The 18,382-nt window shown below is 43.0% G+C and overlaps 1 protein-coding gene across 21 annotated transcripts in view; it reads left to right on the top strand.

Moving 5' to 3' along the window:
* col13a1 (collagen, type XIII, alpha 1) overlaps positions 1-18,382 on the top strand; it is a 49,777-nt gene that overhangs the window by 16,492 nt on the left and 14,903 nt on the right. For 15 of the 21 annotated variants that reach the window (XR_007397039.1, XM_049008784.1, XM_049008783.1 and 12 more), the window contains 20 exons: positions 355-372; positions 921-947; positions 1,181-1,225; positions 2,437-2,463; positions 3,191-3,226; positions 5,407-5,442; positions 5,558-5,602; positions 6,234-6,320; positions 6,459-6,485; positions 6,736-6,771; positions 7,600-7,674; positions 7,762-7,785; positions 11,046-11,099; positions 11,585-11,629; positions 11,759-11,884; positions 12,248-12,319; positions 12,449-12,493; positions 16,700-16,768; positions 17,014-17,040; positions 17,190-17,276. Coding sequence is in view for 18 of the 21 variants with exons in the window: in XM_049008784.1 (XP_048864741.1) it covers positions 355-372; positions 921-947; positions 1,181-1,225; positions 2,437-2,463; positions 3,191-3,226; positions 5,407-5,442; positions 5,558-5,602; positions 6,234-6,320; positions 6,459-6,485; positions 6,736-6,771; positions 7,600-7,674; positions 7,762-7,785; positions 11,046-11,099; positions 11,585-11,629; positions 11,759-11,884; positions 12,248-12,319; positions 12,449-12,493; positions 16,700-16,768; positions 17,014-17,040; positions 17,190-17,276 (1,008 nt within the window). In the remaining 3 variants the exon portion in view is untranslated. Of the gene's footprint in view, positions 1-354; positions 373-920; positions 948-1,180; positions 1,226-2,436; positions 2,464-3,190; positions 3,227-5,406; positions 5,443-5,557; positions 5,603-6,233; positions 6,321-6,458; positions 6,486-6,735; positions 6,772-7,599; positions 7,675-7,761; positions 7,786-11,045; positions 11,100-11,584; positions 11,630-11,758; positions 11,885-12,247; positions 12,320-12,448; positions 12,494-16,699; positions 16,769-17,013; positions 17,041-17,157; positions 18,340-18,382 lie in introns of those variants that run through there. The other 6 variants (XR_007397040.1, XR_007397041.1, XM_049008796.1 and 3 more) reach the window with 5 other exon arrangements.

Raw genomic sequence — 18,382 nt, 5'->3', positions numbered from 1 at the left:
GAATGAAAAATGGTTGGTTCAGAGAAATTTCCAATCAGATTGTAGAAGAGGTCCAACCAACTAGAGAAAGTTGAACCAACCAACCAGATGTCTTAGTCCCACCACCTCTAGTTGCTTGGACCCACCTCCTCTACAATCTGATTGATTATCTCTGAACAATCATTTTTTTGTTCTGTCCTCAGAACATTTTTGTGCAAGTAAACTCCCACGAGCAAAAGCACAGCATTCACGCAACAGTGCAATTAAAGGACTGGCTGATTATTTCCATGCAATCTTCGCAATTTTCCATTACCTGAATAAATTATATGAAATATTAAATATTTAAACTGATTTATTGTTTCTTTTTCCTTCCAGATGCTACCAGGAATGAAGGTGTGTTTTATTAAATTCTGAGAATTACAAAGTATTTTTAATACATAAATATTAAAATATGAGTCACCCTCTGTGTTTTTCAGCCATATTTTTCAGTGTCCTAATTGCAATGGATTATTTAGTGCAGAGAATTTTAATTGCTGAACTTAAAATGGTACAGTTCTGCATTTATGGTTCCCAGGCTGTGCAGGGCAGCTAAATAAGCTCACATCTCAGTGACCTCTTAGCTGCGTTTTGTTTGTGCAGCTAATATGAACACCTTCCCGCAGCTGGCCTCTGTCTGCAGCTTTGAGCCCCAGGAACAATGGGAAGCATGTTTTGAACACAGGAAGCTCAGGTTGACGGGGCTGCATTATTAGATAGGAGAGGCAGGGTCAGAGAAGGTAGGAGGTGAAGAACGCCGGCGATGTGGAACAGCTGGATGGGCGTTTAAAGTATTCGACCAGGGGCTGTAACTTCAGACTCACAATAAGCTTGCTACTCCAGCCAGAGCATGTGTGTTTCCTATAGCCAGGTTTCTGTCCTCTAAGTGTCCTCTGTGATTTCAGGGTGAACCCGGGACACCAGGACAGAAGGTAGGTGGAGTCCTTCACTTATTAGCAATTATGATTATTATTATTCAGTTATGCATTTACAGCAACGACTCCCAAACAATGTGTGCAATGGACCCATCTCACTGCCTTCCCATTGGTTTTGCAGGCATCCATTTTGTTGTTTTTTTTATTAGTTGTCTAGTCATGCAGACCACATGATATTGCTCTGTCAATGGTTGCCTGATCTCCTCACTTTTCCCTCCCGCTGTCTGCAGGGTGATTCTGGTGAGCCCGGTCCCCTAGGAGTCATCGGTCCCCAGGTAACGACGCTGACTCATCTCTGTCAGTTTTTGGTTACGCATCCAGACTGTCCTTTTCCTCTCATTATCCTTACATGGCTGCCCTTCCAACATCTGTTTTCCGTGCCCTGAGGGGGGCTGGGTATGGGTGTCGCATCTGTAGAGTTCAGGTCTGCCTCTGTGTCCTGTCTCTCTCTAATATGCAGCAGTGCCTATTACTCTCTGTTAAGTGATCAAATACATACATTTAGCACAGTCTGCAAATTGGGACTTTTTTTTTCTCTTAACTTGTCTGTTGTGCGTATTTATCCAGTAAAGGTACCATCATTTTGCGAAGTGTTTTCTTTGTCCGGGGGCCACCAGCTGATCTGTGTGCCTGGTTTGGGTTACTGATTAATCAGTTTATTAGGGTGGACATGCAGTTTGCATGGAATGACCTTTTTCAGATTTTCTTTCTGCTTCTCATCCTCAGTCCCACCTCCCTCCCGCCTTCCTCACTTTCTGTTATCCATCCGGAACCTTTTGAACTTTTGACTCTCCGTTTTCCATTCCCAGACTTTTTTCCCAACAACAGCAGGCCAGGTTGATGGCAAACGGTGCTCAGACATAGCTCTGTGTCTCTTGTAGTCCTCTTGGCCTGAAGAAGTTTGTTTTAAACATGTGAGCCTCTTTCTATATACAAGAACTGAGGCAGACATTTATAAACTGTTAATTGCTCTCCACAAATCTGGCACATAACTTTTTTTTTCTTGAATTTTGTTTCCCACCAGAGGTGCGTAATAGGACACACACTGCACTTTAGATTTTGTATAATCCATTTTTCAGTCATCCTGGCCACCTGCCAGACAGTGTTTAGTGCACCATCTAGTGCCAACAGGCAGAACTTCCCAGTTTAATTTGAACTGGGAGAGGATGCTGTGGAGGAGCAGCTGTCCGCTTGAGGGAACGCTCTTGTTTTTACAGCTCTGATAACTGCTCTACTCCACTCTGCCCTGAGGCTCATTAGATTTATAGCTTGTCTGACAGGTATTAAAGTAAAATCTAACAGAACATCTGGAGTTTACAATGTCAAATGACAGTCATAAAAGCGATTTTTCTTTTTTCTGCCTTAATGGTTTACCTTTTATAATATTAAATCATTTACAGTGGGGCAGCCTGGAGACTTCAGTCCTTTGACTAATGCCTGATGATATTTTAATTGCCCCCCCCCCCCCCCCTTCTTCCTTTGATAGGGTCCAAAGGGCGATCAGGGGCACAAGGTAAGAGCACTGAGCTGTCAGTGGCCTTTACCAATGTGCTTCTTGACCACTGCCGGATGTAGTCTAAAATGAAGAAGTGCATTAAATATATGCTGTAGGATGTGGTGATCAACGTTCTGTTGCATTTGGACCACACTGCTGGTCGGTACCTCGTGTAACTTAGGGGAAGTACTTGTAAGAAATTCTCAGCAAAGACGCTGATGTGTGAATGAACAGGAGCCAGGGTCTTCCACACTGTGTCGCCAGTGAAATGGGCAGGCAGTTTTACTTCCTTAATGCTCATATAAATGTATTCTGTGATTCTTTTTACAAACATTATAATGTATGTATGCACAAATTTTTTCAGCTTTTGCACTGTTTTCTATGAAGAGCTTTTGTTAGCATAATTGATTCCACAGATGATTAACTAATTATAAATTAAGTATAAGACCATGCATTCAGAAAATCAGCAGTGGGACATTATCCCTTTTTTGCTGCATAGTCCCTTTTTAAAATATAATACATATTGCAGATATATGATCTCCACTCATTGAGGACATAAAGCATTCTGAAGTCCTGCATGGCCATTGTTGTTTTTGCTAATCTTCCATGCTGCTGCTTAAGACCGGCTTGCTTTGGCAGCCTGTAGAAAAAGCCTTCCGCTTTGCCTTACATGGGGAGCACAGCCCCTTTTTCTTTGTTAATGTGTTCTGTGATTAGAAAGTGCGTCTTTGTGTCCGCCCCGCAGGGAGATGATGGGAAGATAGGTCTTCCAGGGGGGAAGGTAGCTGACATGCCCGACTGGGAGCCTGACGTGGCCCATTTGCATGCCATGGTTTTGTGTGCCTGTTTTTGATTTCTGAGTGCTGGCATGAATGTTGTGGCTAAATCATTATCCTTTATGACCCTCTTGTGATTAACCCCTGAGTAGTAGTTTTTAATCCTAAAAAAACATATAAAATGATGAAAATGTTCTAAAAGACATGAGAGTTCCCATGCTGCAAATCTGACTGTTCCCTCACTACCAGCCCTGACTGGCCTGGGCCCACAGTAAAGGGGCCGCCCAATAGGGGCCCCACTAGCCTCCCTAGGCCTTAGGCTGCGAGGACCCACGTGTCCGGCAGCAGCCTGGCTAACACAGCTGTTTTTACGATTACTAATGAAGAACAGCTGTTTTCGCAGACAAGGCCATTGAAGCTATATTCACAGAAGGGTAATAGATCCACTCAAAGTACCTGTAGTGCCTCACTGGTCCTGGGTAATAGCATCGGCGGGCATTTGCGGAGCCACATGCATTGGTCTAATCTCTTTGTGTGTGTGCTGGTTAATGGCTGTGCTCCGACTTGCTGCCTAGAGGAAGCAGAAAATGGGCAGTATGAAGCAGCTGCCTGTTAGGGCAGTGCCAGATGGCGCTATCATCATGGGTACTCGCTTTTCGGCCGGGAGAGGCCCTGCTAGAGATGCATGGTGCTGCACTGAGCCATTAACAGTGGGAAAACAATGTTTGATCAGAAGGACGGCAATGGTGTGGCATGCCATGAGTCAGGCAGTGACCTCCCATTCATCTTCTGGCAGCCTAGACACTCATTTTGGCTCTGGAGGGTCGATCCGAGGGAACCATTGTGCGAGACGGGCCGAGTGCGGTTTGGCTGTTTGCCACATCCACCATCTGATCGCTGAACCGATGCTGCAGCCGCCTCTGGGTGGACCCGGCACCTGTCTCAGGCTTCTGAGAAATCCACTTGCCATGCGCCGGCCAGTCCCGTCCACCGACCATGTGGAGCTGTCAGTCAGGCTGTGGCACCTGTGCTAGGGTCCAACCCCTCCCATGGCTTTAGATAACTGCCCCTCCGCTGCTGAGAAGGGAATATATGTTTTGTTTGGATTCCTGTAGAAAGATGGCATATGAAGTATTCAATGGCATATAGGGGTACAAGTGATTATAGGGGGCAAAATGTTTTGGAGAACAACATTGAGATGTAGGACTCTGCGTATATGTTTTCACTGTTGATGTTTTTTGCCATTTTATTCTAAGAATGCTTGGGAAACATGCAGTGAAGGTGGTCTGAACAGCACCCAAAAGGGGCCCCTACCACTATCCCTTGCTTATACCTCTACAGTCTGGTTGCTCTTAGCCACTTTGCTGTCTGAGCTTGTTTGTGTCCAGAGGAAGGAGCGCTGTTCCTCACAGTGGGGGCTCCCCGCTCCACTGGGGGCTACCTGGCCTGGAAGCTCTCAGGATGCTTATTGGCTGGGTCGGACTCATTTCTGCCCAAACCTGTTTACCTTGAATTTGGAAGGCAGTGAAGGGAAAACACATGTTAGCAATGGGGAAGTATTAAGCATTAAGGTCACACTTCATCTGTGCTCAGATATGCTATGCTTTGTTTTAGATAACGAACCGATACCATCCTCTGATATACGCCCAATTTGGGCTCACTTTGGGCACAGTCATGGATTTTCCATTGGACCGCTGATGAAAATACTCTCAGGAATAAACCTTCAAAATGCCTTTTTTTATTTTTAAACGAAGTCTATTGCTTGCTTGAGGCCTGTTGAGTACACTAACCTGCATTTTATCCAGATGGTTTTTCTGTTTACAGATAGATGCATTAATATGGTTAAGATTGCAGTTAAATGGAAAAAATACCCCCTAGTGCTTCCTCCCCCCTCCTCCCCCCTTTAGTACTTTATCTTCCTGTTTGAATAAGTATTCCTGAGTAACACTGACTCCTGGAGGCTGGGCATTGGACTGGCTTGAGTGTTATAATCATTTTGTTTTCAGTGAGTAATAAGTATTCAGTGTGAAATGAGAGCACATCCTAAGACTGAAAATTGTGTTTGAATGTGCCATAATTGGTTTGGTTTCAGGTTTTGTAGGTGCTGCTTTGTGTCTGCCATGCCGTGCATCCCTCTGATTCTTTCTGCCTGTCTTTACCTTTCTCCTCCTCCATTCCTTTATAGGGAGAGCCCGGGTTTCCAGGTGTGCATGGACAAAAGGTAATGAGCCATGGCCCAAGGCAGCTGGTTCTGCTCTCTAGAAGCTCTTTGCTCCGTTCTGTCCTTTCGCATCACTGTGTAACGTCATGGTAATTCCTCTTCCGCTTGTATGAAGGGTCAGCCTGGAATCCCCGGTATTCCTGGCAAGAGAGGCTACAGGGTAGGCCTACTGTGACCTGGATGTAGTGTCTGCTATGCATTGCACAAGTTCTGTATGTGCTCATCCGTGTTGCTCCTATTTAACATGTGTTCTCAAAACCGTGGATTTCACCACAAGGGGGTCTGAAATGAATCAGATATTTCTCACCCTATAGGGACAGCCTAACTTCCTTGGTTTTAGATTGATTCAGTTGGGCAGTTCAGAGCTTAATTTTTTTCACAAATTTACTGCTTGAAATCCTGGTCCTGAAAGCAAATAAATTACTCAGCTCTGCTTTATCTCATACTGAGTCCTTTTTGAGGTGGTTAAGTGAACGATTCCAAGCGCAAAATAACCCCCCCCCATGCTCCCATGTAAATAAAGTTCTGTCATTTATGTGATGTTTTTCTGAGCTAAAGCTTTCTCACTGTGCCTGTGCTCTGAAAGCTTTGTATGTTATGTTCCCCTTTGGTTGTGTTGAATGCAATACGTTGGTCATGTTGCTCACTGTGTTCACTGTGACACCATACTTTAAATCCTCAGTGTAAACCGGCGTATCCTCCGCTGCTGCATACCCATGTTTAGTGTTTTATGAAGGGGCGCGACATGGAGGTTCATACTTTCCCTCCATTTTTTTTAAATTTTGCAACAGGGGGAAAAGGGGGAGCCCAGCATGGTAGGCATGGGAGTCAAAGGAGAACCAGGGATGCCAGGACCTCCAGGACCCAATGGGTTCCAGGTGGGGAGCAGTGTGTGGCCTTAGGCCGGGCTCTGCATAGCCTCAGTCTAGCATGTCCTCTGAACCATGGACAGATTAGCATGTCAGTATCGTGTTTTACAGACTCAGCGATATGTTAATTCTGTTACTCATTCACAGGGTCAAAAAGGAGACCCAGGATCAAAGGTTAGTGCCTCACTTCTGTGTTTAGTTTCTGTATTTTTTTTTTATTAATAAAATGTTTCTTGGTTTTTCCTTGCTCTTTATTTATTTATTTATTTATTTATTTATTTATTTTTAGGTATCTCTAGTGTTCTGTCATTTATGTCTATGCATTCAGATCAAAGCTGAACAGCTGTGATGTTTTGTAAAGACAGGCAGGGTTATTAGTCGCATATTGAATGAATTTCTTACCTTGGTTACCATTGTTTGACAGGGTGAAACTGGGCCTGAGGGACCACCTGGGCCGAGGGTATGTAGAGCCTGCTGCCTGACATTCCATGGCTGCCTGACAGCAGGGGCTCTTACAGTCATATGGCGCTTTTCCACTACCACGAACAGCCGAGCCTGAGCCATACCCAGCCCATACTAACACAGCTCTGCTTAGTACCAGGGCCAGAAGCATGACCAAACTGAGCTGGTTGTGTCACCATCATCTGACTGGTCGAAATTCACTGAGATAACGGTGATCTGTGTCGATTTGCGTGGGTTATCTGAAGGAAAAAAGGATATATTCTATATATGATTTTTGTTGGTGATATCACACATCCCAATGTATTCATACATTCTCGATAACTTGGAACTTGGAAATTTCCAGGCTCCTACCTGAAAAAGTTCTATAGAACAACTGAATGGAATGGATTTCTAATGTGAATTTACACAAGCTAAGACTAATTCCACTACCATTTGATGCTAACATAATATAGCATTTCTCACAGATAATCATGATGTACATCACGTAAACAGTAAACAAGCATCTCTTTGGTTTTGCGCTCTCCAAACATGGCAATATCTTTACTGAGCTGACCCTTCAGAAATGGAAAATTGAAACGAGCTGGAACCACACTGTAACTAGTGTCTTTTTTGTGGTACAGGTTGAGTACGGTGTGGTTCCTGTATGCTATTAGTGGTACCGGGCCCACAATCTGTGTCCAAAATGTTACGAAATGTTGTTAAACACACACCAAGAGAAAGAGAAATTTGTAAGGAGTCTGGGATATTCTTCCACAAAGAAATAAATAATGCAATGCAAAGGGTAAGAGTTTGTATTAATTTGTATTAATCTTCTCTTTTTTTTAAGGGTCCTCCTGGTCCAGCCGGAGAGCCAGGGAAATCTGAAATGATCGACACTAATGAAAACTTCAATGGAAAAATAGTGCGTTAACTTAATTAAAAACAAAGAATCCTGGGATGAAATAATATGCTTTTTTAAATAAAATTTTATTTAACCTTCTTTTTTCAGGAAACCCGGAATCTGCCGTTAATGGTAATATCATTCGTCTTGCACGTTTTGTATACACACACTCACAAACACAGCTATACTTACATGTCATATACAGTATTGTGCAAAAGTTTTAAGCAGTCTAAGAAAATGATGTTCAGATGATGTACATGTCAGTGTAAAACTATAATATTATGTCTGTCAAGGTGTGTCAGCTTAGCCATTTCAAAACCTGCCGTAAAGTCATCCCAGGTTTGCAGCAACCATCCAATACACCCATGTATTTTTTGACTCTACTACTACTCCACCTCATATGGCAAGTCAACACCTCATTGACTTTTGCAAACCAATTTGTTTATTGACTGAGGCGTCCCTGAGTAGAAGTCTGGGAGCTGGAGCGCTGTTTTTCCCAAAAAGCTATCAATACATTTTTGCAGAATGGAGGAAATTCTTGTCAGTTTTGTTGTGTTACTGTGAATTTTCATATGTTCTAATGTAAAATTGTGTTTCTTGTTCTGAGCAGATATCACGATCAAGAAGGTTTATTGTCATTCCAGGAACATGGGGGTAGCATGTAAGGGAACAAAATTAAGTACTGAGGTCCCATGAACAGCAGTGTAGTCTAAAAACAAGCACTCACTTCTAGTAAAAAAAATGGTTACAAGGAATTTTAAAAGTACAGATTAATCTTAAATACAGTAATGTTAGTATTATGGGTAAATGTTCACATTTATTGCACATAAGAAATCTTTAATGTGTGGCTGAGTTCAAGAAAGAAACTGTTTCTCAGCCTAGTCGTTCTGGCCCTGATACTGCGCAGCCTTCTTCCTGAAGGGAGGGGGTAAACAATCCATTAGCAGGGTGTGAGTCTCTCATGGTACTGGCAGCCCTATCCCTTCATCTTCTGATGTAGATGCCTTCAATCATTATAGAACTGCTGCTGATAATTTTCTGTGTGGACTAGCTCACTCCAGTGCCTTCCTGTCTGCAGCACCATACAGTAACACATGATGTAGAGATGCTGTCCACCACACACCTGTAAAAAGATATAACGATCATCTCCTTTGTTTTCTTCACATTGATGCATTAAGGGATTAGCTCCACACCAAGCCTCCAGATGTCCCACTTCTAGCTTGTACTCTGTCTCATTGTTGCGGGAAATCAGTTCAACCACTTCTGTGTCATCCGTGAGTATTTCAGCAGAGTGTATAGCAGGGGGCTCAAAACCCCTCCCTGGGGGGGAGCCAGTATTGAGGATGATAGCAGAGAAAGTGATGTTGTGGATCCTGACAGCCTGTCTTCTGTTTGTTAGAAAGTCCAGTACTCAGCTGCATAATGATAGACTGAACCCAAGTGTCTTCAGGTTATGTATCAATGTTTGTGGAATGATTGTATTAAAAGCAAAGGTAAAATCCAGGAAGAGCAGTCTGACATAGGAATCCTTACACTCCAAATGGACGAGGGCAAGATGAATAATATATGGTGTGATGTCTGTAGTGGACCTGTTCTTCCTGTAACCATACTGATGGGGTTCATGGCAAACCGCTTGAAGCACATCATTATGGAATTATGGGAGATAGTGCTATTGGAGGAGAGCCATTCAGATATGACACTGCTGAGGTCTTTGGAACAGGGGTGATAAAGACAGATTTAAGGCATGATGGCACTCTTGATTGGGAAAGTGATGTATTGAAGATGTCAGTCCATACCTTGGTGAGCTGATGTGCACTTTCAGAAGTTGACCTGGAATATTATCTGGGCCTGTAGCCTTGTGAGGCTTAACTCTCCTGAGGGACCACCTGACATCCTCCATGGTTACGTTGGGAGGCTGCTCACATGGTGGTAGAGTGAGTCTGGTGCAAGAAGAAGTGTAGAAGCCTTCAAAACCGGCATAACAGGTATTTAGAGCATTGGGAAGAGACTGATCCCTAAGGCATTCAGCTCTTAATGCCCACCCACATGTTCCGGGGGTCACTGGTGGAGTAGCGACCCTGAATTTTTAAGTTTTGGCAGCTTTGGTCCTTTTATTACCCTCAGTCAGTTTCAGTCAGTTTCCTCCTTGCAGCCGTAAGTGCTATTGCATCTCCAGAGTCCTGGCCTCTTCAAAGATATCTGGCCACTGCATTCAGCAAGGGTTTCTGAGTAGGGTGAATAATGATTGTTCTGGTGGTAATAACATCTTCCACACACTTATTAACGTAGCTGGTGATGGCTGATGCATATTCTTCCAGATTCCCCAGGCCAGCATTTGTTGCTGCATCCCAAAAGATCAGTGCAGGCAAAGCAGTCCTGAAGCACAGAAACAGCATAATTCAGCCGTACGAAATTTTCCTTTTCATTAGTTTTAGTGCCTTCAGTACAGGGCTGTAGGAAGGGACAAGCAAGATGGAGACATAATCAAATAGTCCGAGGTGGGCGATGGGTACTGCTCTGTAAGCTCCACCTGGTAAAAAAAAATAATCCACCAAGTGAACAAAGTTAAAGTCACTGGAAAACACGAAAAATGCCTCTGGATGTTTATTTTGGAGAGAGCAAATGTTATCATGTAGCTCACTCAGTGCCTATATACAACATAGCCAATTCCGGTGTTTGTTAGTGTGGCTGGCATTTGATAATCAGATGTTCAACTGCTTCAGAACAGTGGCTGCTCATGGTGGAACAATTTGTGTACCAACCTTTGTTGATAGACCTAGAGACTCCGACAGATCATTCCCATCGGCTTGGAAACCACTGCACTGGAAGGCTGGGTCTAGCGTGTTGTAGTTTAGCCATGTTACAGTCAGTAAAAGTATGTAACAGTTCCTCATCTCCTGATGTACACTCATATATAGCTATAGATGGTCTATTTTGTTGTCCACTGCACGTATGTTAGCTAGGAAGAATGACGGAGTCAGTGGTCTGTTGTGGTTTGCCTTTAGCTTAGCTTACGTGACTACCACTTCCTCCTGCCTCTGAGCTGCTGTATGTTGTTCTGCCACGCCACGCAGTGGACAGGTCAGATGCACTGTAACACGCAGTGTCTTAATACACACTTGCTTTCACATGCATTCATTTTGACTGACAAAAAAAACACAAAAATTGAGTGCTGAACTGGGAGCTCGAGAAACCACTGCACTCCTGCATGGCGCCATATACCCCTAATTACTCAGATAAATAGCTTTAAACATTTCCTTTGACTGCTTAGGACTTTTGCTCAATACTGCATATGTACATGTCATCTGCATTTGCTCTTAAGTGTGTAATATGGTAAGACATACTGTTCATTTGTTAGACATTGTTCAAACCAATAAAATTACTTAATTTAGGGCCCCCCAGGACCACCAGGACCCCCTGGAGTTTCTGGAGCTGCAGGCCCAAAGGTAGAATCGGCTCCATCACCAGAGCAACGCTGACTCACTCTGTGTCGATGATCTGCAGATATGAGCTAGAGGACCCAATTCGGGCCACGTCTTAGGCAGGCCATAGGGTCCACCATTGTTTTTTTCTTTTTACCTATGTTAGCGCATTCAGAGATTAGGTACCTGAACTGGAATTTGTACTGTGGTTTATCTTCATTGCGTCCTAACCATTAGAATAATGTGGAGTAATAACATGGATGACAGACTATAATTTACTGTAATTTAGTAGATGACAAAGTCAAGGCATTGCATGATTTATTTCCCTTCTGTAACCAAATGCTTTTTGACTTAAGAATTTCTTGTGGATTAAATAACACGAAAGATTTCTGGCACTGAAAACACTCTTTAAATAGAAAATAACAGAATTATCTAACATTCGTGTCATTTTTGATTACCTTGAACAGTTTAGTTTGTTTTTTACACCTCAACTGTTTGCCCTTCTTCAGGGTGAAGTTGGATTGCCAGGGGTTCCAGGTCTTGATGGGGAAAAGGTACCCTAGATAACCAGTGTAGACATGCATGATTTGTACTACAGTTAAACACCCTCCCGCTGAGCGCTAAAGATAATCAGTGAGCAGAATGACTTTGGAGTTTTGGAGTGATGCTTGCTTAATCTCTAGGGCCCCAGGGGGAAGCCAGGAGAGACTGGACCCATGGGTCCTGAAGGTCCCAAGGGAGAGAATGGTATCATTGGATTGCCTGGATCCAAAGGGGACAAGGGAGGCATGGGCCCCCCTGGGTCAGCTGTAAGTGGCACACTCAACAGCATATGTGCCTCTTAGATAAAGGACCATTCCAATCCATTGCCCTCAACCACAAATGCTCATGAAAAGTCAATGTCTGCTTCCAATCTAACTATAGATATTGATTTGAATGTTTTTTTTTCCCTGGACTTGATTGAGCAATGTACATAAAACCACTGAATAACACTTCATAATGGTAATTTTGCCTCTGAAGAAGTCAGCTGACCACCATTCACCATTCAATATCCCCGTCATCAAAAGAATTGATAGAAATGCATTTGTTTTGTAAATGCACAAAATGTGTTTTCGTAATGAAATACAACGTGCATGTTTCCTATGAAAGTTCTCTCCTACTTTGTTCTGTAGGGGCTAGATGGTCCTACTGGAGAGAAAGGGACAGCTGGACCGCCTGGCCCTGTCGGAATGCCTGGCTTGACGGTACGCGGCACAGCATTCATGTCTGAGGTGTCTTCAGCCCCGGGATTGATTGTGGGAGCCAAAACCACACAGATGAATATGATTCCATTTCACTCGATGTTACTGTGCTTGTTTTGCTTCTCATTTTAGGGCCAGAAGGGTGAACCTGGAGAGAAGGGGGAAAGATCTGATGCAGTAAGGCTTCTCCCTTTGCTGTGTTCGGTTGTGTGAATAGCATCCTTAGTTGTATACAGTACCAGCCCCTGCCTGATACCATCCTAAAACCCTTTCATATTTGCAGCAAAGTGAGCTGTTGCGTTCAAGGCTGCCCATTCATTCCACATAAGTGCTGCTATTGTGAATAAGCATTTGGAAAAAGTAGAAAGCTGACAACTTCTGCATTCTGAAGAGGCTGCTGGGATTGCTGCACTGTGAGGGAATGGTGTAGATGCTGTGTGCACTCGTGTTGTATTTTGCGCCTATTGAAGCGGTTGACTGGAATTATTTGGAAGTATATTTGAGTGTTTGTGTGCCAGTATGGTTGTGTGGGTGGTGGTTGTTTCACTTTTTATTTTTTTCCGCATCGGCGTGAGTGCTTGTCTGTCCTTGTTAATAAACAGCACGAGTGTAATTGATAGCTGCGGGTGTCGCGTGAGCAGCGTTTCTGTCTGAGTACCTTCGCAACAAACACCCGCAGGGTAATATTATCTAACGTCGGTATCATAAGTTGCTCCAGAGCTTTGCTCGGTCGCCAGTCGGGGCAGGGGGGACATTCTCCGCTTATTTTCTCGCTCCGACAGTAGCCTGCTTTGAGAGGGTTTTCTTGTGGTTTTTCGGCCTCCCAAGAGCAACTTCGCTTCGCTTTATTTTAGTTAAACGTTGTTCATCAGGAAGTTAGTCTCTTGTAGGTGATTGTTAATTTGGGTATTTTAAAAGTTTAATTTCAAAGGTTGTTATCTATGATGATGTCAGATCATTTAAAAAGTTCTGTTTTTAAAGTGTTAATTTAGTGTTTTATTGTACTCAGCACTTTATTGTTTTAACTATACGTCAACTAAAAGTTAAACACACAATATTAATATACTGGGCTGGAAGTAAAGGACTGGGTCATAATGAGTTAGGTAACTATGGGGCCACCTCAGTGTTGTGTTTGCAAGATGTTTGCCCTTCTGGATGTTTCCGTTGAGTCGGACTTCATCTTCGAATGATGTAAGTTAGTGGACTCACTCATAGTCAAAGTTTGTGACCTCAAGCAGCAACTGGCTCTCATCCAACACAACAATGAGTTAAAGGAGAGAGTTAATACACCTTTTAGGGAGACGGTGTGTACTATATGTCATAAGCGGGGAGGAGGGAGAATGAAGAACAGATAGGTCGAGAGAGCTGGGTGAACGTACGTCATAGACGTAGAAAAAGATGTACACAGTTCACAGCGGCGGCATCACCTGAAGTGACTGTGTCTAACTGCTTTCAGGTGCTTCCAACTTTAGAGCCGGAAGAGACTGGGGAGGCAGGTGGGCCCTTGGGCACCAAGGAGCTGCCTACCCCCAGGAGATGGGAGGTTGTGGTAGTAAGGGATTAAATTATTAAAGGTGTAGATAGTTATGTGTGCACCCATGATAGAGGATCCTGTATGGTGTCTTGCCTGCCTGGTGCCCAGGTAGAGGACATTCTGAATCGTGTGGACAGGCTTTTGGCCCCAGCCGGGGTGGATCCAATGGTCATGGTGTATGTTGGCACCAACGACATAGGAAAGGGCAGGAGGGCTGTTCTGCAGGATAAATTTATAGAAGTTGCGGATAAGGTTAGAAGCAGAACATCCACGGTAGTATTCTCTGGAATACTTCCCGAGCCAAATGCAAGCCAGGCTAAGTTAGCTGAGATACTGTAAGGGGATTAAATGCGTAGCTAAAATGGTGGTGTAGGAAAGAGGGGTTTTGGTTTATGCAGCACTGGAAGACCTTCTGGGACAGGTGGGACCTGTTCAAGCCGGATGATTTGCATCTGAACCAGAAAGGAACCAGTGTATTGGGGAGGTGTATGTGTAGAGTAGTTGAGGAATGTTTAAAGTAGGGACTGGGGGGGCAGGAAGGTTAGTTAAGAATATAGGTGGGGAGAGATGGAAAGCCCCAGTTAATATTAAAAGTGGGCACTGTAAAAGACCTACCCTTTGCGGTCTGTATTTAAACACTAGGAGCATTAGGAACAAAAATCATGATTCAGAGGCCTTAATTTCATCAGACATGACATTATAGGAATAACAGAAACATGGATGAGTGACAATGATGGAGAAGAATATAATATGGGTGGTTACACGTTGTTCCGTAGAGACCAGATAGGCAAGAAGGGAGGGGGTGTTGCAGTGTATGTAAAAGAAAACTTGCAGGCAAGGTAGCGATCATAACATGGTTAAATTTGAGGTTAATTTTAGTGTCCGAAGAGCAGAGTCCAAAACAAAAGCATACAATGTTAGGAAGGCTAACTTTAATGGTATGAGACTGAAAAAAGAAACTGTAAACTGGATGGAGTTAAATAGCAAATAGCAATAAATAGCAATATGATTGAAGAGGCATGAGACTTTTTTAAAAGCACATTGTTGCAAGTGCAGGAGGATTTCATACCTGTTTCCAGCAAAACTAAATCTAGGAAACTGCAGCCAAGGTGGTTTACTACAGAAATTAAGAATAAAGTCAGGAGGAAAAGGGCTCAGTTCCACAAATGGAAAATAACTAATGATTTCAAAATAAAGCAGGAGTATCTAAGTCTACAGGCTGAGTTAAAAAAATAACATTAGACTCACCAAGAGGAATGTAGAAAGGAAGATTGCATTGGAGGCTTTTTAACTCCTAAAGAGCTCTAAAAGCTGAAATCACTAATCTGCAGGATAGTAAGGGCCTTATAATTGAAAATGAAATTGATATAGTGAGGTTAATGATTATTTTACATGGGTGTTCACAGTAGAGAACACGAGTAACTTACCACCATTTAGAATGAATACAATGTCGTCTATGACCAATATATGTACAACTGAGGCTGATGTGGTACACAGCCTAGCTAAACTCAAAACAAATAAATCACAGGGCCTTGGTGGCATCTTACCTATAGTTTTAAAAGAGATAAGGGATATTATTAGCCAACCTTTAACTTTACTATTCCAGAAATTATCTGCTGGTGTGGTACCTTCTGATTGGAAGCATGCTAATATAACACCCATATTCAAAAAAGGGGATAGAAGTAACCCAGCAAACTATAGGCCAATCAGCATTACATTCTAGCATTACTGGAAAAGTAATGGAAGCTATAATCCAAACGAAAGTGGTAGATTACCTGAATTCAAATAACATTCTGAGGGATAACCAACATCGATTTGGGAGAGGTAGACTCTGTTTAACTAATCTACTTGAATTTGTTGAGGAAGCTACAAGAGAAACTGATCACAAACAGGTCTACGATGTGATCTATTTAGATTTCCAGAAGGCCTTTGCTTAAGCTCAATGACTCTTGCTTAAGTTCAAAGCTGCAGGGATTTTAGGAACTGTAGCAGCTTGGATTGAAAACTGGTTAACAGACAGCAAGCAGGGAGTAGTTATTAGAGGCACAATGTCACAGTGGGCCTGCGTTCATAGTGGGGTAACGTAGGGTTAAATTTTAGGACCACTATTGTACTTAATTTACATTAATGATATTGACACCAATACATACAGTAAACTGGTTAAATTGTTCCACTTGGATGCTACGATTATATAATTCCTTGGTAAGACCCCACCTAGAATACTGTGTGCAGGTTTGGTCACCATACCTTAAGAAGGACATTGCTGCCTTGGAAAGAGTGCAATGTTGGGCTACGAGAATGATTCCTGGTCTTAGAGGAATGTCTTATGAGGAGAGGTTAGCTGAGCTGAATCTGTTTAGCCTCGAGCAAAGGAGACTAAAGGAGTACATGATCCAGGTATATAAGATTCTAACAGGTCTGGATGCTGTTCAGCCAAATGGCTATTTCAATATTAGTTTAAATACTAGAACTTGTGGCCATAAGTGGAAAATAGCGGGAAAACATTTTAAAATGAATTTGAGGAAGCACTTCCTTACACAGTGTGTAGTTGGATTATGGAATAGTCTTCCTGCTAGTGTAGCACAAGCTAAAACCCTGGGTTCCATTAAATCAGAGCTAGATAAGATTTTAACAACTCTGAGCTATTAGTCAAGTTCTCCCCAAACAAGCTTGATGGGCCAAATGGCCTCCTCTCGTTTGTAAATTTCTTATGTTCTTATGTAATATGGCATTTCTGCAAGAACAGACAGACATCTCACATCTGGGTTTTAGGTGGTAAATGGAGGATTAGAACAGTCCTGTAAGACGATGCACAGACTTCAAAGCCATGACCTGTTACTGCCTTGCAGGTGTATGGGCCACCTGGACCTCCAGGGCCTCAAGGGTCCCCAGGACCGCAAGGGCCCGTCGGTCCTATGGTGAGTATGAATAGCAAATTCACTATGCTCTCTGCTGTAAGGACCATGACCATTTATGCATTTTTCCTTATTTTGCCGATGAATCCAGGGTTCCCAGCACATGTGTACGTGCATGTTGTTCATGCACAATGTGGATATTAATACCATAAAGGCACTTGTGGGACAGTCGGTCAGTGGTTTTTTGATATGTGTGGATGTCAGCTTCATCTTGGCAACCTTCTTTAATCAACTTCTGTGCTTTCCAGGGGCCTCCAGGACTATTGGGTGTAAAGGTAAGAGATTATGGCAGCCCGGTCTATGCTGTATAATTGATGTCAAGACACTTCTGTGCTTTGGCCCATTCATTTTGTGACATATCGAAAGTCTACTTTTGTTTTGTCTACATGCAGAACTCAAAGAGGCTCTATTTTATGTGCTCCAGGGGGAGCCTGGCATTGGCATGAAGGGAGAGAAGGGAGGACCTGGGTTGAAGGGTGACAAGGGGGACAGAGGACACCTAGGATTGCCTGTGAGTATTGGCCCTGTATGCCTTTGCTTCTGCTAGCCTGCTTTACAGACTATTAACAATGCGAGTGCCCCTTAGCCGTAAGCTAAGACACAGCTAACTGCCTGTGCTGTCTGTTATACTTTATTTTGTACCAAGAACTTGAGAACACAGGTAATTAAGGAGCTTGGATGGTTATTTTGCCAAAGATCTTGGTAATGAAAATTAAACTCATCTTGCTCCTAACTGGCTAATTAAAATTCATTCATGAAAAACAAGAGTTTGGGGCTCCAGCAGGACTTTTCTCTGTTTCTCTAGATTTAAAGAACTGTTTCAGAGCTGATAATTTGCTGCTAGTCTTCTAAAATTTCCAGAATACTACTGCAACTCCACCATGACTGTAGTGACAGAACAATTAACCAACTGAAAGTGGCCTTGTATGCATTTCAGCTCCTCCCAGAAAACATACTAAATCTACACTCTCGAGTAATCCATACACATAGATATGGTGACTTAAAGTCTGATGTGAAGAAATATGTGGCATTTAATTTCATTTCCTTAGCATTGTGTAAAATGTAGACATGTTTCATGTTGACATGCTGTATGCTCCTGGTGGGGCCCTTTCTGTTAATTTATGGTTTACCTGTGCGTTGTCATAGATCATTGATCAATAAGAAGTAACACCATCAATGGTACAGTAACTCCTTTTGATGTGAAACAAAAACAATCTATCAGATATCGTCGAGCCTTTTCACCGCTACTGGATTATAGTTTATCCTGTTATCTATGATGGTGAATTGTTAAAACCAAAGCTTCAGCTTCCTTAATTGGTCCTTACGGTTGTAAGCATACATACCAGCAATATGCAGTAATGTGTTGTTTCGTTTCCTGTAAAACTTCACACAACCCACTGCTGTTTATGCTCATGTAGAACACAACACTTTCTGCCCATTTTAAATGAACATGTACACATTTCAAAGGGAGTTACTGTTGGTTTTTCGCCTCACCAATATGCAGTCCTGGTCACCCAATCAGGAGGTGTTTGTAAGTTCCACCAGTCCCTGCTTCACTCACCCCTACCCACACATCCCTGCCCACCCCCACCCCCACCCCCCCCTCCCCCCACCATC

The sequence above is a fragment of the Brienomyrus brachyistius genome, chromosome 3 (genome assembly GCF_023856365.1).
Source record: "Brienomyrus brachyistius isolate T26 chromosome 3, BBRACH_0.4, whole genome shotgun sequence".
NCBI lineage: Eukaryota > Metazoa > Chordata > Actinopteri > Osteoglossiformes > Mormyridae > Brienomyrus > Brienomyrus brachyistius.
Note: the sequence above shows the minus strand (reverse complement) of the source record. Positions and strands in the feature narration are given on the sequence as shown.